This window comes from Phaethon aethereus (assembly GCF_964289735.1).
Source record: "Phaethon aethereus genome assembly, chromosome: 2".
Classification (NCBI taxonomy): Eukaryota; Metazoa; Chordata; class Aves; order Phaethontiformes; family Phaethontidae; genus Phaethon; species Phaethon aethereus.
This window is the reverse complement of record NC_138582.1, coordinates 162,392,348-162,409,976: the sequence shown is the minus strand read 5'-3', so window position 1 is coordinate 162,409,976 and position 17,629 is coordinate 162,392,348. Positions and strand designations below refer to the sequence as shown.

Sequence of the window (17,629 nt, the reverse complement as noted above, 5' to 3'; positions counted from 1 at the left end):
ATAGATTTAATAATGGCCGTGATCCTCAGTGCCTCTGTTGTTTGGGCCTTGCCAGTCCCAGTTGTACCCTGCTGGATGTTATGAGGACTGGTGTGAAACAGCTTTGTCCTGTGCTACGTCAGTAGCAAGTACGCTTCAGTTTCCAGGGCAAATACTGGGTTTTACTGTGTGAGAAATTCTTTTGCCAAAATGCTAATATTTTTGCATACAGATAGGATGGGGTGAGACTGTGCATGCTGTTGGTGAGGGCAGATGAGTAGATTAATGAAATGCCACTACAATTTAGTGGTTTGGTCCTTTGCTGATGACCGTATCTCAGCCTAGCAGGGAGTGTTTGGTCTGAAATTTGTTCTGAAAAGCTTGTTTTTCGCCAATGGCAAGTTTTAAGCTCTAAGGTGAGCACCAGAGGTAGACAGAACAGATGCCATCACGAATTTCAGAATCTATATGAAGAGGAAAACAAGGATGTTCTTAAATTATTTTCATTACTTACTTGATTTGCTTATTATAAAGAAATATTTGAATATAATGATTTATGTGAGTCTGACAACATATTTTGTCAAGTTTTTGATATAAAAGAAAAAAATGATAATGTGAATCACTCAAGTGTGGCTTCTGCAAAGTTCTGCTTTTGGATTAACATCTGCTTTCTGCAATATGTAAAGGCTCACTTTACATTTAAAAAAACTTACTGGAGAAAAGATAATTTTGCACTCTTTCTCACAATGCTTCAGATGCTAAGTTGTGAATAGACAGAAGTGTTAGTCTCCTGTTACTACTTTATGAAAGATGATTTCTTTAATTTTCTGGATGCCATAAATTGTTCTTCACTCCCCTGCCTTTAAGTAAAGCGGCTTCACTTCTGTAGCTTACGTTGTACTAAATTGATGGTGAAGAATAGCAGTTTAAGATGATAAATGTCAGGAATGTCTTCTAAAGTAGACATTCAGATTTTTTTGGATTAATGGGAAAGAAGGTCAATAATTGCATGGATTTCAATAAGCCTGAGAAGAAATGGCATTCCTGTGGTGCTAGTGATTATTAAAATATCGTGAATTCATTTCAAGATACTGTACTCGAGTTTAATATCTCTTCCACTGTGAAAGAATGACTCAGTAAGGGCTGCCAATTTGTACAGATTATTAGGACATAATTCATAAAGCAATTGTATTTTTAAGAGGAAAAAAAGTTACAGCAGGCAATAGATAAATTCCTGGATGGTAGTCTTAATCTTAGTTCTGCCTTATTAAATAGGGCCCTCCAGACTTTCAGCAGCATACGCCTGGACCAGTTCCTACCAACTTCTCCCAAGCCCCAAGGCTGCCAATCCAGGACCAGTGGAGAGGGCCACCACCACCGCCACCACCACTCCCTCCTCCACCTCCTCAGGAAAGAGATCCTTTCTTTATAGCAGGTAAGCATTCATTTCCATTAACGTACAAAGTCCACTTTTTGTAAAGTGGCTATGCAGTGTAAGTGTGTATCATATAATAATGTGAAGTGTTTGGGAAAGCCTGAAGACCAGAAGATCCTATTTGATGTACCCAGACTAGTATGTGCCAGAAATTCCAGTGGTCTGGTATCTTTTTCATTCCCTGATGTAATATTCTATCTCCATCTGTAACTACCATCAACTAGTAACTCTTTAAACCATCTGGACTATGTGTTTACTATTAAGAAATCTGTTAAGGTTAGCTGAAATGAAACAGCATAGCAAACAAAATAGGTAGTAAGTGTGTGTGTGTATATATAGGTATATGTATATACCATGTATACATGATTGTGTATATACCATGTATACATGATTGTGTATATTAAATGTATGTTATAGACATTTTACACACAAAAGACACATAAAAATTTGCTAAATATCTAGTCAGCAAACAGTATCAATGTTTTATGAGTTCTTTTGTGATTTAAACTCTAATCCCTGGAATCCTCCATTGATGTTATTAGAGCAGAATTTCTAATAGGTATTCCTAATTCCAGTGAATTAGGTTGTGCTGGTCTTTTGAGTATCAATTCCTTTTATACAGAGATGGCAGAAGCAGGAGAAATGTAACCTTGAGGGGACCTCTTAAAACATCTCATACAATTTTGCTTTCCACAAATTTCAGGTTACTTTTCTAAATCAGACCTTTGTGTTTTGAAATTGAGTGTTTGTGGTCCAGGAAGGTTATTTACTATTTAATTTAGTTTAATTTAGTAATTTAATTATTTACCTGATTCCCACAGATCCGAGGTTTCCAAGCCATCCCTTGTTTGAACAGCGGAGCCCCCCACCGCCGCCACCTCCCCCGCTTCTTAATAGTGCGCACCCCGTCCCTACCCAAAATCCGATGCCGTTCACCCAGCCTGGGCCAGCGTTTAATCAGCAGGGGCAGCAACCCGTGTTTCCCAGAGAGCGGCCAGTACGGCCGAACATGCAGCCTCAAGGTCCTGTGGGGATTCTCCACTTCAACCAGCCGGGTTCGGCAAATCCGCGGCCCTTCATCCCTCCCAGGCAGCAGTTCCTGCAGGCTCCGGGACAGCCCTTCCTCGCCGCGCACACGCAGCCCAGCATGCAGGTACGGCTCTGCAGCGGGAAAGGGCCTACAAGGAACGCCTGGAGCGGCCCAGGGCTGCCTTGCAGGCTTACAGGACTAACATAACTCAAGCGGAGTTACGTGAGATACAAGTACTAGGCAGATTGACCTGGGACACTTAATCACTTCAGCCACAGCAATACTAACTTTCTCCCCGCTTGCCAGCACTAACGTATTTCCGATAGCGAGCCTGCAGCCCGGCCCTGGCTCCTTGGGTTGCTTTAGCGCCGCAGAGGTAGGGGGAGCGGCCCCGTGCCCCCGGTGCCCCGGCCCGCTCAGCGGCAGGGCGGGAGCGCCCCCTGCCGCTCAGCGGCAGAGCCTGGCGGGGAGCCGGGGGCCTCCCGCAAACCGGGAGGAAGCCGAATCGCAAGTTGAAGTGGGTAAATGTTTTGGGGATGTGCAGGCCGATGTGGAAGGCCCTGCATGTTCGGTGGGCTTTGTGCCGGATCTTTGCACGGTGTCTGTGGTTTGAACATGGGGGAAATCCTGAAGTCTGGTGATGTTGTGGGGGTGGGGGGGGGAACAAAAGGAAAACCAGTTTAAAAGTCATTAGAAAAGGGGGCAGAGGGCAGAAACCCTTGCACTTGTCCTTTTTCTACTTCAGCTGTTGACTCACACAGGTTTAAGTATAGAACTACCTTGCACAGCTTCTGTTAGTCTGTTATTTACTCAGTATATTTTTGGTTTAGCCTGGTCTGTAGCTGCTTACAGATATTTTGAGGACTTGGGAGGCTGGAGCTACTTTTCAGTTTGTTTTTAGTTTCAAGGTAATAACTAATCTTTCCCTTCATGTGAAGGGTCCCTTGCACCCTCCATTACAGCCTCAGCCACAACCTCAGCCTCAGCAGCACCATCACCAGCAGCAGCAGCAGCAGCACCATCACCAGCAGCAGCAGCAGCAGCAGCACCATCATCATCTCCAAGGACCACCGCAGCCCTTGATGCCCATGAACCAGCCACAGTTCAGGCCTCATATGCAGGCCACACAGCAGCAGCCAAATAACAACAGGATGCAGTGTCAGCCACGACAGGGTCCAATGAAGCCAAGACATGTAAGTACCAAAAATATCAGTGTCGCTTTGCGTAGTTCTTTTCTCATTCAGTCTTAGTGTTTTTCTTGATCTGGGTCCAATAAGGGATGATGCAGTTGCCCAAGAACTGGAAATAAAAGGTTTTAAAACTGCTGGTAGCCTGTGATTGTGTGTGAGCCCAGTTCTCTGACGCTGTCTTACAATTGGAAGGCCTCTCTGTGTCACTCCTAATAAGCTTTCTGGTTCGGCTAGTGCCACTCATGTGTTCCGAGTTTGCTCCAGTGCAGTGTATTGTGTTGCTCGGTAGGTTGGGGTAGCACAACAGCCTGAAACAGTGCTGAAGACAGCGTGACTGTAGTTCAGAATAATTGCTTTGATTAGGAAAATAAATCACAGTGAAGCCAATTTATGAGAAAGATGTTAAACAAGTGAGATTCAGTTCTGCTTTTAATTGAAGAAAAATAAATCTATTGTTAAAACGTTCTCATTTCTGTGATTTTTATTTTCACATTAAAAATATTGTGCCTCTTCAAAAAGCTTTTTTCCCCAAACTTAACTAAATCATGAAAATGTGAAACAGGAAACACGTTAGTCTGGTTTGTAGTGAAAGTCTGCAATTCTTAAATTTTCTGCTTTTCAGAATACACCATCACAAAATATTGTCAAGCGTCCAAATCAGCAGCTACAGTCAACTGCTCCAAGAAACAGTAACTTGCGTGAGTTGCCCATAGCACCATCACATGCAATGGAAATGAGCAACAACAGGCGAACCTCTACCCCAGCTGCTCAGGTCAAACCCATTACCAGCACGATGTCTGCCACCAAGTCTGTAACTGGTGTTGGAAACGCACAGGGAAGGCCTGATATGAAAGCTAAAGCAATCATACCAGTGGGCCAAGCAAAATCGGAAGTAAAATCTGAACCAGAGGTAAGACTTTTGGTGGTTTTTTTTTTTTAACGCAAACAAACAAAACCAAACAAAAAACTCACACCTTTTTAAAACTTTTCCAGTCTGACTTGTGAACTGTAAGCACACTTAATGCATTATTCACCCAGTATTTTTGGTACCACTAGAGGCCTCCATTCTGGGTTCCACTTACCTCTTTAATGTGATAGCAAAACCAAGTCTCTGTTGATTTAAAAAAACAAACAAAAAACAAAACAAAAAAAAACACCCAACCACAAACAGTTGGAAGGTTGACAGGGCTGTGGTGAGTCTGTTTTGCAGGAGTCTTTTCTACTATGAAAAGACAGAGGTTGTGTGAAGGTCATCAATGATACAGGCCTCTGAAATACCCATTGTGCCCATTTTTGTCTTCCAGGATTATTATCTTTTTTTTTTTTCCAGGTGTAATCACTTCTTTCTAAGTGAGCAAACCTCTTCCATTTTCTGTGATGCTTTGTGGCTCAAAAAAGAGGTATCTTTTTCATGCTGCTTTCCTTCAGGCTGCCCGGTCTCCTCTAGGGTCTTGGACACTCATGCAGGAGGCTGCAGCTGCATTGTCCATGGGGTTCTTGCTCTTGAAGAAGAAAATCTCTCTTTCATGAAACCTTTTGATGTGAGGGCAAATAGGAGATGCTCTCAAGTCTTTCATTTAGGAGAAAATGATGCTGTTTGCTCTACTAGTACTCTGCACAATCAAAAAAAGAGATGCCAGTGCTTTGGGCTCCACTGTGAACAGATGACCGTTTCCCTGCACAGACCCTGCTGGAAGCTAGAGAAGACTCTCCATGAGCACTGTTAGTTTGAGAGAGTGGGTAGGATTTTACTGATGGTGCAGTTAATCCTGGACATCAGGAGATACCAGAGGAACATGATGACTAAATGCACCCTGTATAATTTCTGAGTGTCAGGTTATTGTGAGCAGAACTGTAAATCTTTATAGTTGAGTTGACCATGAATCTTGTCTCAAGGACCAGGTTTTCTTTAACAACTGTTGAAAGCTTTAATTGTGATAATACTGTCTTCCCTTTAAGCTGCTCATGATTAGCTTTTCATCTTGTTCTTGAATTAGGGATGGTCATAACTAATTTTCACAAATGAGGCACAAAAGAAACCCATAGCTAGCAGTGTTTGACCTCCTGTGCACTTGCTTTTCAGTAATAATATTTAAAAAATCCTTTTTTCAGCTTTTAATTTTGATCTTTTTTAAAAAATGGCTTAAGTAATCCCCTTCCCCTCAATTCAGTCTCTTCGAATAATCTAAGTCACAGAAAATGCAGTGCCTCTTAGCGAAGCCTCTGTCTTTCAGGACATTAGTAACTAAGTTTTGAACCAAATTAGCTGCAGGCCTCCCTGTCTAAAACATCTTAAGTTCTGTCATCTTTTCTAGCTGTATTGCTCATACCTGAATTGGGCAGGTTATTTTGCAAGTGTCTTCAACTGGAAACTTATTAAGACTTTCCTTTGAATCCTTCTTCCCAAAGAGTCAGTGGCCATATTTAGGAAGGAAGCACCAGAAAATAACATTATTGGCTGTTAAAGGTTTTGCTCACCTTCAAAATAGATATTTGAAAGATTTGCCACCTGAGTGACTAGAAGATTAAAAACTATATTTCTACCTTATTGATGGTATGCTTGTGTTTCTGTGAGGCTGCAAAGTACTGACTTTAAATGTCTTTGTCCATTTAGAATAGCTGTTACTTTCCAAGATATAAATTTGCATATCCACAGTCTGAAAAAACATTTTGTCAATGAAACTGGAAAGTATGGGTGATCACTGTGGGCCTAATTCTGTTCCTGTTGAGGTCAGTTTAGGATAAGAGGAATTAAGGCAATATTAAGCATTTTTGAGTTTAAAGAACGGGAGGAAAGTAGAAAGGTGATGCGAATCTCTAGAAGAAGTGGATGTTGGAGCTTAGAACAGGAGAGAAGTTAGTAGAGTGCTGCATAATCCTAGGTGTACTTTTATCACTACTTATATTGCAGTTAATGTCCCTGATGTAGTGAAAGAAGCCTTCACATTGAATTCTCCCAAATCCAGTAAATTTTGAAGTTGGGACTTGCAATATGGAAAACAGTTGCTACATTGTTGTTGGAGCAAATGTACCTAAATCCTTTTCAACTTTTTTGGAATTTAACTACCTGAAAAATTGTACATGTCCAAATTTGAGTTTTCTCCAGTATAAATAGGTTTGATATATGAATTTTGATAAAGGTGCCTCCTGTCTTGTGGTTAGAAGATTCTTATCACAATCTTTTTCCAGTTGGAAGATCACAAGAGGGCAGTGTGCTTCTCAAAGTAACTTGTAACCATGGTCTTAGTTCTCTTCCTGTTTTTCCAAGATGCGCAACACCTGTGTTTTGTAGGGTCACTCATACCTTCCTAGGGTTTAGGAGCTGATGTCATCAGTAATGTGAAATGTGAGGTGTGTGTAGGTGCCTTTATTTAAGATACTTGGTGGTTTTGAACACAAGTAGCCAAATCATGTAATTGGGATCTGGTCTTACCTTTCATGAAGACTTGTCATGAATTTTTTGAAAACTGATAAATTGTTGTAGCCTCTTGCTTCTAATGTTACAACTGAAAAAACAGATGAACCTGCTGAATAGATTTGTGTATATGCCACAGATCAAACAGTTTTGATTGCTCTGTCCTTGCACCTCTCCTGCTGAGGGACACAGGTGAGCCTGATTGCATGATTCCTTTTTTTGTTCCTTGATAGGAAACCAGAACACTTGTTGTATCTAGTTCTTATGACTCTGCATTTAATTCTATTAACTAGTAATAAAGCCTTGAGATCTCTAAAAAGGTGTGGGTTTGGTTTTTTTTAATTCACTATATGAGATGCAAGCTACCGATACTAGGACTTAAGTAACAGTAGAAAACTTACACCCTTGTTTTAGAGCTTGTCTTTGTTGTCTTTTCCTCAATCAACAGTGCCATTCTAAATTCCCCTGGAGAACGATGTAGGACTCTGCTTCTCTTACTGCTGCTCTTCAGTTAGACTCAGAAAAGTGGTCTGTAACATTTTTTTTTTCCCCCCCCCAACACTTTCCATCAAAGCCTCTTTGGACCTTAAGGCAGAATGAAACTTATAGCTAAGGCTTGGTCTCCCCATCAAACTACAAAGAAATACATTGTGTTCAAAAACTGTTGACAGATCAATGAGAATCTCCACTTTAAAAAACAAAACAAACTCCAACATACTTCAACAGCAACAAACAAAACCAGCCACCACCAACCTCCCCAAACCCAACAAAAAAAACCCCTCTGCAAAACCAAGGGAACTGTTCTGCATCTCTGGTGTTGTAGTCTGTAGCCTCCTTTAACAGGAGGAGCCGTACACAATATACTGTTTCTTCATGTTGTGGAGTTCTTTATGGAAGAAGGTGAAGTTTCAAGAGTTTATGTAGGGAAAAAGCTGCTTCAAGTTCTTCTGCTTCTTCACTTACAGATAAAGTTGCTTTTGGCAGGAAACTTCCGACCATAACCTGTGAACTTTATGACATCTTTGAAGGATGTCTACTTTCTTCCAGTTGCACTTTTTTTGTTGTTTTTGTTTGGGGTTTTTGTGGATTTTTCTGTTTGTTTTTTCTGGTTTTGGCACTGCTGCTGCTTGTTGGAGAAATCTGTACTGGGCTAATTAAACTAATGGGATGAAAATCATTAGCGGTAGGCATTGTGTACCGTTTCCATCTTGACCCATGTACTGTCTTGCTTGTTCTGTATGATGAAGCTCCTTATTACATAGTATATGTCATTTATATATACTGTAGGTCATACATATATATACATACGCCATAGTGTAGTGTAGTATATGTAAGGTGCTCTTAAAGGTAAGCAGCAGAGGATTTAACTGCCCTTGTTTTCAGCCTAGTGAGGAGTTTGCCCATTCTGAATCTGTACTGTTGGGTCATTGCACAACTAATTCCAATTAAACCTGACTCTGAATTCAAATCTTCTGTTAATGATCACAGGGTCATTATATTGTTTGGTTGAACTCTAGCTGCAAGGGTATTTTACTAAGAACAGTAATAGCAACTTGCTTATGAAGATGAAGGACTTGGGTCTACCTGTAGCTTACAGCTTATAGTTAACAGGCTGATCTGCAGTTGTCATATAACCTCAGAGCTCTTGGACCTTGATTTCAAAACTTATCCTTTAAGAAGGAATTGAATTCATAGGTTCTGTACTGATTTCCCAAGTATTGATTTGAGTTCCTGAAAGGAAAATTTCAGGTTATATTTGAGATCAAGTTGCTTTAAGATTCTACTAAGTATTCATCTAACTTCATCTGTGTTGGTAATATAGCTTCTCAGTTGACTTCTGTGTTTAATACTAGCATAGTTGAAATCAGTGTATCTGTCCGTGCTGCACAGACATATTGGTCAGAGTCCCTCAGGATGTTCATACCTTGTCTGCTGGCAAGACTCATTTAAGTGTGCCACAAAGTACACATCTCTGTACTGCTATATGTAGCCTTTGAGTTAGTGTTTTGTACTTATTAGATCGTGATCTACATCTTTCAAGGCCTTCAGAACCAGGTAGATGGTAACATGAGCAGGCAGGTCCCTGATAGTAAAGGACAGCTAATAGAAGAGCTGGTCTCATGCAGATTCTTGCTGGTACTGACACCGTCAATTGAACATAAAGGAAAAAAAAATACAGCGCTACCTCCAAAGGTGGATTTGATACTGGCCGACTGGCATCCATCAAACCCATTTAGATAAAATGTAGAATATTCTGAGCTAAAGCAAAGCAAGTGAAGAAACTAATTCATGAAGTGGAAGAGGTTTTGTGTTTGGACTATTTCAGTAATTGACATATATACTGTCTCAAAGTGACTGAAAATTTTAATCATTGCATCAGGATCTGCATAACAGTACATCTTCCTCCTATCTGGAGTTTACCTGTATTTTGTCATCCTATGCAAACTAGATTTAAGGTTATTACCCTTTTGCTATCTTTTGTAAGGGCCTTATTCTTTTTTTTTTTTACTACAATCCAGTATCTCCACTTTTCAGTTTAAGATGAAATATTCGAGTTGCCTGCTACTGCCTATTGTACTTTGTAGAAGTGTGTTCCTATTACCATCTATCAGTGAAGACCTGTAATCTAGTTGTTACAGCGATTAGCCACTAATCACCACAGTACAGAGAAAGATCAGAACCCTTTGGTATACGAAGCATTCTCCTAAAAACAACAGTGTTAGATCTAATCTCAGAACTATAGCCCATATTTTAAAAAAAAGTTAAAAAATAAAGTTTTGTTGAAGTCTTATTTTAGCCACTGTTTAGGCTGGAATTCTAGTGTGAGACATGCAGCTATTTTTTTAGTCACTGTGAGAATAATCCCTATCAGTAGGTGCTCAGGGAAGAAGTACTTATCTGAAGGAAACAAGCGTTCAGGGTTTGTGCATCTGGATTCTACAAGTACAAATACTACTCTACTGGGCTTTTGTATCTGTAAACCAACTTTATGGTTGGATCTGTTCTGCTCTTTTTTTGAGTTGGGGGCGATTCTGGGATGTACCAGGGATAAAAGTACTTGAATTTAAAAAAAAAAAAAAAAAAAAAAAAATTGTTGCACATTTGGGTCCTCTGTGTGCAAAAAATGGCATTTGTGTTGAGAAGAACTTGCACCTGGTTACTGCAAGGTAATAACTTCATGACAGATTCCTGGTATTTGAGAAATGTTTTAGCATTCTTTATGCTGTAATTTACCAACATGCAAAGTATTGTTACTCTGAGAACCTGTTTTGTAGGGGTGATTAATATATCTCAAGTAGAATGTTATGTTCATTACCATTTGTAAGCAGTCTCTACAAGTGTCTAACTTTATATTTTCAACTGTTTGAAATATTAAATATGAAAAAATATGCTTTGTAATTTTGAAAAATGCATGTGATCACAAGATCAGTTGTATGTGTATCACAAAATATACAATGCATGTGTATCACAAGATCAGTTTGATTTCTTTTCTAGGATGAATGTGCATTTCCTTGACTTTTGCCTATTTCGTACAGCTTTTCAAACGAAACCATTGTGCCAAAGTTGAAGAATATTTAGAAAGGTTGTTTGATGGTGTGTAATGCTTTCAGATGGGCCCAAGGCTGGAATATTAAAGGCATTCTCTATATACCATTAATATTCCAACACTGCATTTGGCAACATTTTGATTCTGAAGAGAGTGCACGAGTTCAAGGTCAGAGAGATTGACTTGTGCTGTTCATTATAACCAATTATTGTGTGACAAATGAGTTTGAGATCAGGCTGAAAATTCTGTGAGAAAAATCAATAGTTCTAATCAGGGCCTTTCAGGTCATTTACCACCCTACCTTTTGTTACTTTGTCGGAAAAGAGCAAGATAAAACCTGTGTGACAGTGGGTTGCCTCTGTATTGTTACTTTCCATTAGAAACATATTTTGATATCTTGAATTATATTAATAGTTTAATTGGTTTTAGAAACTTCTAAATGAGTTCCAATTTATAAAACTTGATAAATTTTTTTTTGTATTCCAATAAGATTTCTCAACTGGTATTAAAGCTCTTCCCACCCCCACCCCTCTTCTGTCTAGGAAGTAGTATAAGTCCTGAACCAGATTTGAGCTGTTTGTCTGTAATGAATAGCAAATAAACCTTGCCAGCAGATACGCTCCACTAATAGCCTTAGTTTAGTATCAGGGATAATTTGAAAAGCTCTTCAGAGTGTTACAGCTTTATGACATCTGAAGCAACAATTAAGTGTTGTTCTGACCAAGCTGGGCATTTGTTCAGAATTTTATAAATTCATTTGTATTTTCCTTTGTAGTATCCAGATGAAGATGAAGAAACTAGATTGTATCGTTTGAAGATAGAAGAGCAGAAGCGTCTAAGAGAAGAAATTCTGAAACAAAAGGAGCTGAGACGGCAGCAGCAGGCTGGTGCTAGAAAGAGAGAACTGCTCGAAAGACTTGCGCAGCAGCAGCAGCAGCAGCAACCTTCTGCTCAACAGTCCTACATGCAGCAGGAGGATGACTCCTCGGAGTTCCCCACCAATGGCAGCCCTTACATACCCCACTCTGGCTTACAGACCAGGCAAAATGTGAAAAACAGACTCCTTGTTAAAAAACAAGATATGGTAGTTCCAAATATCCAACCCAAACCCACAGATTTCCCACAGGTCGGGGCAAATATGCAGTATCAAGGACAGCAGATGAAGCCAGTGAAGCAGCTGAGACAGACTAGGATGGTACCTCCGAGTCAGCCTCAGGCACCGCAGAAAGTATTACAGACAAAACCTGCTGCAGCATCGCTGCCCACGACACAGACTGCTCGAGTGGCTACGGTACAAGCAAGGCCCCAGGAACTGAAACCTGGCGTGAAAAGGACTGTCATGCATCGGACAAACAGTGGTAGTGGAGATGGGCCCCATGTCGGCAGCAAAGTCAGGGTGATTAAGTTGTCAGGAGGGGTAAGTTTTCAAGGCTCATCTCGTGTGTGTGTGTCATCGTGGTTTGGTTTTGTGTGTTTTATTCTGTGTAATCCCAAAATAAAAAATGAGCATAAGATGACAAGGGAATTAGCAGGTTTAGCGGACCTAATAGTCCACATTTTATATTTTCAGAAATTAATGTTTCCTGTAATGCTTTACTGCCAGGCAGTTGTCATTAAAATCACATTGAAATAATACTCCTTGCTTTTAAGTTGTAACTTGAGTCAACTGCACTCCTTTTGCTTGAGGTTGATAGGCCTGATAATTGGTCAGAGAAAAGGGTTGGATGGCTTTGGATGGTTCTTTAAGGTTCGGTTAAAAAGCTAGGCTCTGCTTATTTGGTAGTGGAAGCCACCTAATTTAGTTGTGTGCAGATGCTGGCATTAGTGTGATTTCTGTACTCAAGGGAAGATTGTTTTTATTTTCTTGGGAAATGTGTTGTGAAACTAATTTAAGCAGTATGTTGGAGGGGGATGTTTTCTGTTAGAGGCTGGGTTAAAAACGTTACCAGTTCAGTTCTGCATCTAAATGAGATTTCCTTATCTTTTGATGAGGGGTCTATTATCTGCAGTGTCCCTTGAGCACCGGTGTGGAGGACTCACAATGCTGGTCTTAATGGAAATGTGCATATTTAAGATCTGGGGCTTTGGTTAGAAAGTATCTCGACCAAATTTCTTCTGTCTTAATGGAAAGACAAGTTAATTTGTTAGGGCTGTAAAGACACTGAGATGAGGGGACATAGCAAGATCGTGTTGTCAGAGTGCAATCTGTCCTCGGGTATATTTATGCTGAGGAGAAATGAAGGATGTGGTGTGGTTTAGTGCTGTGGTACATTGGAGGTGGTTGGTTTTTTTTTTTGAAGAATGCTTCTTTAAATTATTCAGAGCATTAATTAGGGAAACTGCAGAACTGCTGTAGTCTGTAATGAAGAGAACAGTGTGTTAACAGGGATAGAACAAGGCCTTGGAGGCTGGGCTTTACTCTGTAGAAATGGGGAGAAAGTCGAAATGCAAAAGTCTTAAATACTTTTTTTTTATACATTTTTTTTCTACAGCTCATAAAACCTAAATACAGTTAAAATTGTGACCACGTGGTCTTTCAAAATATTAACATAAAGGGCCTTACAACCTGACTTGGAGGATGTCTGATTCCTCAGACATGATAACTTAAGTACAGAAGAATAAAGTACAATAAGCTGAAAGTAATTGATTCTGTTGGGCTAAAAATATTTGTAAATAAATATGTCTGCAGGAATCCCAGTGGCCTGCAAGAGGTATGACAGCTTTGTTATTCATGAATAATTGAATAAAGCAATCGTGCACAACTTCTTTTATTATGTGGTGAAACAAAACAATGCCAGTCACCACTGTATACAGCTCTTCATAACAAATGGTTATCGGTGCCCACAGTAGCATTCACAATGAAATAGTTTTTATCATAATGCTATTTCAGAAAACCGTAAGTTGTTTCAGATAAGTCTCATGGTAAGCATGAGCAATTGGCTTTATTAAATGCATGTGTAACCCCTCTTTCATTGTATACAGAAGCAGATTTGTTCTGTCCTTCTTAACTTTCAGATACCAAGGTTTTAGCAAGGTAAAGCAGGTTCTTTCCATGTAGCCTTTGTTACTTTTTTCGTACTGTCATGGACATTTTAAGTTTTCCTTCCAACTGTGGAAGAATAAAAGCAAGCATTACAATTAGCTGTTTAACACTGATCAAGATAGTAGATTAATTTTTAATCAGTTAATGATAAGCTGAATTTATGACTTTGTTTCTTTGACCACACAAGGAAAAAAACCCAAAACTGAGCAATGGCGGGGGGCAATCTTGTCCGTTTTGGCAGGATTTTAAAGAAGAATTAAAAGCTGCTTGGACTCTGAATACTATGAAGATCACAGATCGCATTTAGTTTCTGTTTCTAGTATTTAGTCCTGCCGCATGCTTTATTTATTTTCACAACTTTTGTCTTGACCCTAAATATAAGGGAAAAGCTAAATCTCATTTTTCCTAGCCATTGTCCTTAGCATGTAATAGTGCTTCCTGTAATTCCCTGCCTTTGGCCAAAGGGATGGCTGGTATCTCTTATCTGTATGCACTGACTTCATCCTGCAGTTAAGCAGCCCTGCTGTAGCTCTCAGTTTAATCACTTGTACCCTTTTTCCTTTCTAGAGCTCTTTTGTGCAGAGGTGTTTTGAATACCCATGTATGGGTGAGATGGCTTGAGATTAGACACAATGCACATTCCTTTTCGAAGCTCTCTTGATTCATGTTGGTAAAGACTTGGAAGGTCCCTTTCAGCCTGCCAGCCATGGTACAGCACAATAGTAGAGCTGTCAGTTGAAGAAGCTGATTGAGGCCAGACCTGTACTAACTCTATCTAGCTCAAATTGACCTAAAACAGGAGCTAGTAGCAAGGACTGTTCTAGACTTAGAACCATCCATAGAGCAGAATTAAATGGTGTTGCGTTGCTGGTGATGTTTTTTGTTTAACAGTTAAGGGGATGTATTTGGTGTATTGGTGAGATTTATGGTGTACAAATACTGTCAGAAGAGAATGGTTTCTTCTCTTGAGGGCAATATCTTTCCCAGTCTAAGCTTCTAACTATGTTTATTTGTATTGCTGGGCACTGCAGTATTAGTGAGGATCTCTGACCTTCTGGTAAAAGTATCCCTTGTCACTTAAGGTAAAATGGCCTTTCATCTGCTACCACAATATTCTCTCTTGAGAGGATTTTACTTTTAAAGTATTTCTATGATATTATAAGAATTACTGATTAAATACCAGGAAATATTTTAATTTGTCCACTTTATCTGATGCATAAGATGCCTTAAGTTATGGCTTCTTATAAAGGGAAGTAAAAAATGATTCAGCATTTCTTGTATGTCAGACTAAGTCTGCATATCAAAGTGATGTATGTTAGGGACCATCATTAGATTTTGCCTAATGCTTTTTAAAACAAATCCACTCCCCCCCCACCCCCGCCACTGATATGTCCATCCCTTTCTAAAACTCCTGTAATATTTGCAGGAATGGGAGTACAGTGAATACTTTTCAATTTTAATTACTCCTTGAAATGTTACATTCCTGAAAAATGAGGCAGTGCTTAGTGTTTAGCAGATTAATTTTGAGGTTTGGGTTCTCTTCATTGGAGGCCTCAAGGTCTTTTGATGGATCTGGTCTGCTTTGTTTTGTGTGGCATGTCTTCAGAGCCATCCCTTCCTGATACAGGAGCTCAGCATATTTGCTGAGTATTCATATCAGTATATTTTACTAAGAAAATGTCTGAGACTTGCCTGGCTTGGTGATGAGTCTGAAGTCAATCCTAAAGATATGCATAAGAATAAACTTAATGAGGTTGTAGAATGTTGGTGGTTGAAAAGAAACACCCTAATAAATCACTTAAGAATGTGATCATAAAGTCATAGAAAATAGGAGTGAAAGGGCTGTAGAAATAATTTAATCTGTCTTGAAAGGGGAATGAATTCTGTAGCATTCCTGACAGATTTGACCAACCTTTTTCTGAGATCTCATTGTTGGAGATTTCGTTGGCCATCTATTCCAGTCTCTAACCAGTACATTTAGGAGAATTTTCTCAGTGAGCAAACCATGTTTTCTTGCTGCAGTTTTGAATCTATGACTAACTGTATTACACTTGAAGAGACACGGGAAAGAATTTATATACCTCTTCATGGCTGTGTCTCTCTTTAAAGATCTCTTAACTATTTCTGAGCTCTCATATCCTTCACTCCCTCTTGATGGGGCATGTTTTCTAACACCTTGGTTGTTTGTGGTGGTCTCCTTTTGGGCTGTGATCTGTTAGTAAATAGTTCCAGTACCAAGTGCAACTGAATTCCTTAAGTGAGTATATTAGAAGTGTCTTTAGTCCTGGAAGAACAGGTTTGTACCAGCTACAACCTTAAATATCTTAAGATCATATGAAATATGTGCTGAACATGTTTTTTTAATTTAGTTGGAAATTCTGTGAGAAACAGTAATATCTTAAAACCTCTGTATCATTCAGTCATATTGTTGGGTGCTTTCTCTCTAGCCAGGAAATGGCCTGCCATGCTTAAAGAGATGTATGTCTGTCCCAGAGGCCTGAAAATGCTGGTTCTTATGCTGCACCAAAAACACACCAATCTTTGTCTCTGTGGAAAGCTGCAAAATGAGCTTTTTTCATAAATTCATGTATATAAAAATACATAAAAATCTCAGTGGTCCCTGTGGGATTAGAAGCAGTATCTTATTACTGATCATAATTCCTGAAAACCTGAGACAATGCTTTATCTGAAAAGTATGAAGAAAGATTTGGCATGTTCTTTTATTTGAAAATCCTGTCACAAAAAAAGTCCTCAGATTGTAAAAAGAAAAAGAGAATTGGAATCGACAGACAACTTTATTCATATTCAGAACAATTGAGAAGTGTAAGAGATGACTATGGAGTTCTAAATATGGAAAAAAATACTGATTGAGATGATTCTTGTTTGATAATGTAACCTTATCAATCAGCTTTGCTTAATGTTTGTACTTGTTTCTGCTTGCATGTATATGTTCAAGTGTAATTAAAATATTTGACTTGAAAGCTCTATAGCGCCTTTCATCTAAGTATGTCAGGAATTACAAACACTAAGGTTTTTAGCATTTGCAAGACAAGTTCTTGAGGGAGCCTTTCACCCAGCTCTGCAGTGCTACCAGCTGCAAGAAACAACACAGGGACTCCTGCTGCATACCACACTACTACTTATTTAAGAAGCAGAATGGCGTTGCAGTTTATCATATCCCACTATTTGAAGGAGGTATGGATAATGTCCGTATTCTATCGCCAGCAAACTGAAGGAGCTGCAGAAACCATGATATCTGGATGCCCAGATGCCATGTTTGTTGCTTAGAGAATGTGAAAATGGGCAAGACCTTTGAAGCCATACTAATGTAAATGCTGTTGAAAAAGGACTCTGCCTTTTATAACCTGCAAGATTTCACCCTGGAAATATTTCACAAATGGACAATAATTTATTAATTCCACATAAAAAAAAAAAACAAACACAAAACACAAAACCAAACAAAAAAAACCCCAACCAAAAAAACCCAAGCAAACCCACCAGACAAAAAAAGGAAGTCAGGGAGTCCTGTGGTATTCCAGTTATGAAAAAGGCATAGTATTTTCATGAAACGTTTGAAAATGAGCAATAAACCCTGTCCTCCCAGACCTCCAGTGAGGATGGTGCCTAGTGAGACAGCGTATTTCATGGCTTGGGGGTAGTGAGGCAGGCTATGCTGTACTGTTGGAGGCATATTTGGTTACTGGGAAAATGAAATACAAGGGCATGTGTGGACACACTTGGCAACTAGAGGGACTTAAGGTGGCAACCAAACCAGATGCAGACAGTACTTTCTATGGATTTGTAATAAAGTCCTCGAAAGGGGGAAGAGATACCTACCTAAATAGAATTCAACTTTGCTGTGGATACCTTGGAACCAAAGTGCAATAAAGTATTTTCTATTGTAGACTGCAGAACAGGTTTCTTCTTTTCCTCAGGAGACTTTTAAATTGTATGTTGAAGAAGAGTGCTGTTTCTTCCTGAACACCCTGA

At 39.5% G+C, this 17,629-nt stretch overlaps 1 protein-coding gene across 1 annotated transcript in view; it reads left to right on the top strand.

Annotated features, from left to right (window-relative positions):
- Positions 1–17,629, top strand: part of RBM33 (RNA binding motif protein 33) — a gene marked incomplete at both ends in the record, with an annotated part of 101,348 nt that overhangs the window by 60,736 nt on the left and 22,983 nt on the right. Inside the window, 5 exons of the mRNA XM_081996525.1 lie at positions 1,255–1,414; positions 2,236–2,567; positions 3,383–3,637; positions 4,257–4,544; positions 11,372–12,013. Coding sequence (XP_081852651.1) covers positions 1,255–1,414; positions 2,236–2,567; positions 3,383–3,637; positions 4,257–4,544; positions 11,372–12,013 — 1,677 coding nt within the window. The remainder of the gene's footprint in view (positions 1–1,254; positions 1,415–2,235; positions 2,568–3,382; positions 3,638–4,256; positions 4,545–11,371; positions 12,014–17,629) is intronic.